Source organism: Bison bison, unplaced genomic scaffold (assembly GCF_000754665.1).
Source record: "Bison bison bison isolate TAMUID 2011002044 unplaced genomic scaffold, Bison_UMD1.0 scf7180017864508, whole genome shotgun sequence".
In the NCBI taxonomy this organism is placed as follows: Eukaryota; Metazoa; Chordata; class Mammalia; order Artiodactyla; family Bovidae; genus Bison; species Bison bison.
The window spans coordinates 3409333-3412873 of record NW_011495064.1 but is presented as its reverse complement, the minus strand read 5'-3'; the positions used below and the strand labels follow the sequence as shown (position 1 = coordinate 3412873).

Here is a 3541-nt window from a genome sequence, read left to right as displayed (position 1 = left end):
TGGGCTCGGCTCTCCTAGCCCTGTGCTTCTGTAGCCGGAGGGAAAGTCTTAACGTGGCTGATGAAAACCAAACATGCCCTTTTGCGTGGCCTTCCTTCTAGGGGTGGGTTTGGCTAAACCTTCGGCCCATCCACCCTTGCTCTGCCTTCTGGGATGGGAGAGCCCTCTGCTCGGCGCAGAAGGCAAGGGGGGTCCCCTCGGCCGGCGGGGGTGGTGGTGTCGTCTTTGGCTTTCTCACATCCTTCCCACGAGCTGTAGGTCTCTCCTGCAGGTGGGGTGACAGTGGGGCCCTCCCGACCGCCCCCACGCGCCAGGGCTTGGCCTTCAGTTTCTTTGAAACTGAGGAAGCAGATGGCTGTTTTGTGTTTTTGAGCTCCAGGGGAGACTGGATAGACACCTATGTTGGGGGCACAAGGGTGGGCTCGTGAACTGGCCCGAACCGGGGGTGCAGGAGGGAGATCTCAGCCTTGAGGAGACCACACTTGTGGCTTTCGTGTGATTCTAGCTCAGGAATTTTTCGAGGCTCTGAGGAAGGCAAGAAGACGTGAAAGAGGGTATACTACCTCCAGCCCCCGACTTGGGGCCAGCCTCAGAGCAACATGTGTGAGGTCTGACTAGCTTTGTAGCTTTTGCTTTGGTTCTTGCCTTGTGTTCTAGAAACACGCCAGTTCCCTTCTCCAGGGGATCTTCCCAACCCAAGTCTCCCACATTGCAGGCAGATTCTTTCCAGCTGAGCCCCCAGGGCAGCCTTCCTGTCGTGAGTAGGGCCCAACATTGCTCTGGGCCCTGGAGTCCCAGCTGTGTCCCAGGACGAGGGGGCCACCTGGCCACATGACAGGGGAGGGCAGCAGCCCTACCCTCCAAGGAGCCATCTCTCCTCACGGATGCCCTGGCCTTTTGTTTCCTCCAACCTGAGGCCCACAAAGTGGATGAGCCCTGGAGGCTCAAAGAGGTGCCTCCCGCCCCTCTGGGTCTCGTCCCAGAGGCTGGCCTTGCCTATGGTGGTGTCAATCGCCCAGATACAAGGTGCCTCTCTGTTACAAATGCTCTTTATTTCAATGGAAAATTACAGCTCTGCCCTGCTTGTTGGAAGTGGTTTCTGAACAGAATGGCTAGACTATTCCAAGTCCCCAGAAACAAGGAACCTGTAGGAAGCTGAAAGGTGGGGCTGTCGGTGGGCCAGGAGCCCAGCCTGGCAGATGGGGGGGATTAGTTCTATGGGGCCGGAAGTGCTGGAAGAATATCCCGCAGGTGCGTCACGTGTCCCTGGAGGTGTTTCAGCCTAAGGGCCGTTGTAGGTTTCAGGCTCTGCTGGGGAGTGGTGAGGTTGGAAGAGTTGGTGCTACTGGCGTTTGGCGCATTGATGATATTGGCGTATATTTGAATGGGGGCATTCAGCCGAAGTTCCGGTTTGATCCAGCTCATGGCCAAATAGTTCTAGAGAGAACGAGCAACGGTCAGCCTGAGGTAGCAGCCCAGAAACACTCTCTCACATCATCCAAGAGGCATGGCACCTTCGCCCCTGTCCCCTAGGCTTGTCACTCACCGGAGCCGAATAGATAAAGTTGAACAGCAGAAGCCCTATGAGCAGTATGATGGCGGCGGCTATGATTCTGAAGCGATAGCGTCTCCAGAATACACGGATGAATTTCCCAATGGGTGACCGGAACCACATGAACAGGGTGTGGGTGCGTCTGTCCGAGAGCAGGGTTGGCAGAGAAGGGAAGAGGGCAGAGGGAACCTTCAGGTCAAGTAACCCAGAGCAAAAGGGCTTTCAGTTTAAAAAGAAGCAGCTCTGCTTCTGCCCACCCCTCTCTCCCTGCAGCTGCGCTCCCCTGATTATAACTGAGCATTGAGTTGGAGTTGAGGGGTGGGTTAAGTACCCCTCTTTACTTCTCAGCCCCCTCCCCAGCCAGGCCCAGCAGCTCAGCTTTTTGCACCAGGAAGAGAGCCTCAGTGCCTTTACCCTGCGGGACCCTTACAAGGGAGGATGGAGTGTAGGGTATTGGTTGGGTTCTGACTGGCCTCGTCCTGCCGCCTTGATTAAGGCTTCCTTTTCTGTCAGTATCTCCAGGGTCATCTTCACTTTACCCTAGAAACACCATGGGTTGTGGGGGCACTGAGTTCAGACAGCAGGAACAAGAACCTGCCTCTTCCAGGGTTCAGAAGGGAAAAGGGGTTCAGCTCAGGTCCCCAGAAGTCTGTTAGAGCCAGCTTATGTGGCACGGCGGGCTTCCCAGTGGCTCAGAGGTAAAGAATTCACCCGCCAAGGCAGGAGACTTGGGTTCAACCCCTGGGTCGGGAAGATCCTCTGAAGAAGGAAATGGCAACCCACTCCAGTATTCTTGCTGGGAAATCCCACGGACAGAGGAGCTTGGTGGGCTACAGTCCATGGGGTCGCAAACAGTTGGACAGGACTTAGCGACCAAACAGTGTGGCTCAGCAGTCAGCCCTGTAACCCAGGCAACAGGCACCTGCCCCAGCTCCTACCGACAAGCGCCATTTGCCACCATCGAGAACCTGGCAAGGCCACCAGCCAGCCACATTCTTCATCTTAAAGAGGGACGAGTGCTTGTGCTGGAGGAAGTGGGGCCACTTGGGGTCAGCCTCCAGCATCCTCACAGAGCACAGCCTAGCGTGCGGGGCCGGGAGGGGCATGTCCGACAAGTCCAGCTCCAGGACACCTGAACCCAGAGAAAGGTCGTCAGCGGGAAGGCACTTCCCTGCTCTGTGGCTGCGGGCCCCGCACCGGGGTCTCACCTATGAAGTCATCCGTGGAGATGATGTTGTTGTCCCAGACCTGGATGATGAGCCGGGCTGGGAACTTCGTCACCGTGGGGTCCAGGCTCCATATGTAGTCCTGGAGGGTGGCAGGACGTGTATTACCGGCCTGGCTCTTGAGAGTTCATGGCCACTGAGCCGCTCACCACCCAGCAGCGATGGGATGGCCATGGAGTAGGAGGAGTGGCAGGAGGCCACATTCCAAGTGTCTCCATGCAACTCGCAGGCTCTAGGGGGAGGGGAGGAGCGTGTCTCACCCCCCACCCCACCTCGGGCCTGTTGGCTGTGTGCTTGGTCACTTAGTCGTGTCTGACTCTACAAACCCCATGCGCTTAGCCTGCCAGGCTCCTCTGTCCATGGGATTCTCCAGGCAAGAGTGCTGGAGTGGGTTGCCATTTCCTCCTCCAGGGGATCTTCCCGACCCCAGGGATCGAACCCGTGTCTCCTGCATCAGCAGGTGGATTCTTTACCACTGTGCCACCTGCGAAGCCTGGGCATGTTACCTTCTCGCTCAAGACACACACGTGCTCTGCTGCCAGGTAGTCCAAGGTGAAGATGAACCGCCAGTTGAAGATGCCCTCCCCTGTCAGGGAGCGGTAGTGGACGTCCGTCTTCTGCATGTCCTTCTCCAGCCCGAAGAGCCACCTGGGGCCAGAGTCTTCTCACCTGGGGTTCTCGGTTGATTGTCCCCACTCCCTGAGCTGGAGCCCCTGGGGGGAAGGCTGCCCAGCACACCCCGAGATCAGGAACATCCCCACTC

The 3541-nt window shown here is 57.5% G+C and overlaps 1 protein-coding gene across 1 annotated transcript in view; it reads right to left on the bottom strand.

The window, feature by feature from the left end:
• Positions 1-6: 6 nt before the first annotated feature.
• Positions 7-3541, bottom strand: part of FER1L5 (fer-1-like family member 5) — a 55395-nt gene continuing 51860 nt past the window's right edge. The window contains exons 48-53 of the mRNA XM_010829596.1: positions 3285-3426; positions 2761-2860; positions 2491-2684; positions 1983-2092; positions 1547-1694; positions 7-1437 (exon numbers count right to left, since the gene is read on the bottom strand). Of these exons, the coding sequence (XP_010827898.1) occupies positions 1216-1437; positions 1547-1694; positions 1983-2092; positions 2491-2684; positions 2761-2860; positions 3285-3426 (916 nt within the window). The 3' untranslated portion in view covers positions 7-1215. The remainder of the gene's footprint in view (positions 1438-1546; positions 1695-1982; positions 2093-2490; positions 2685-2760; positions 2861-3284; positions 3427-3541) is intronic.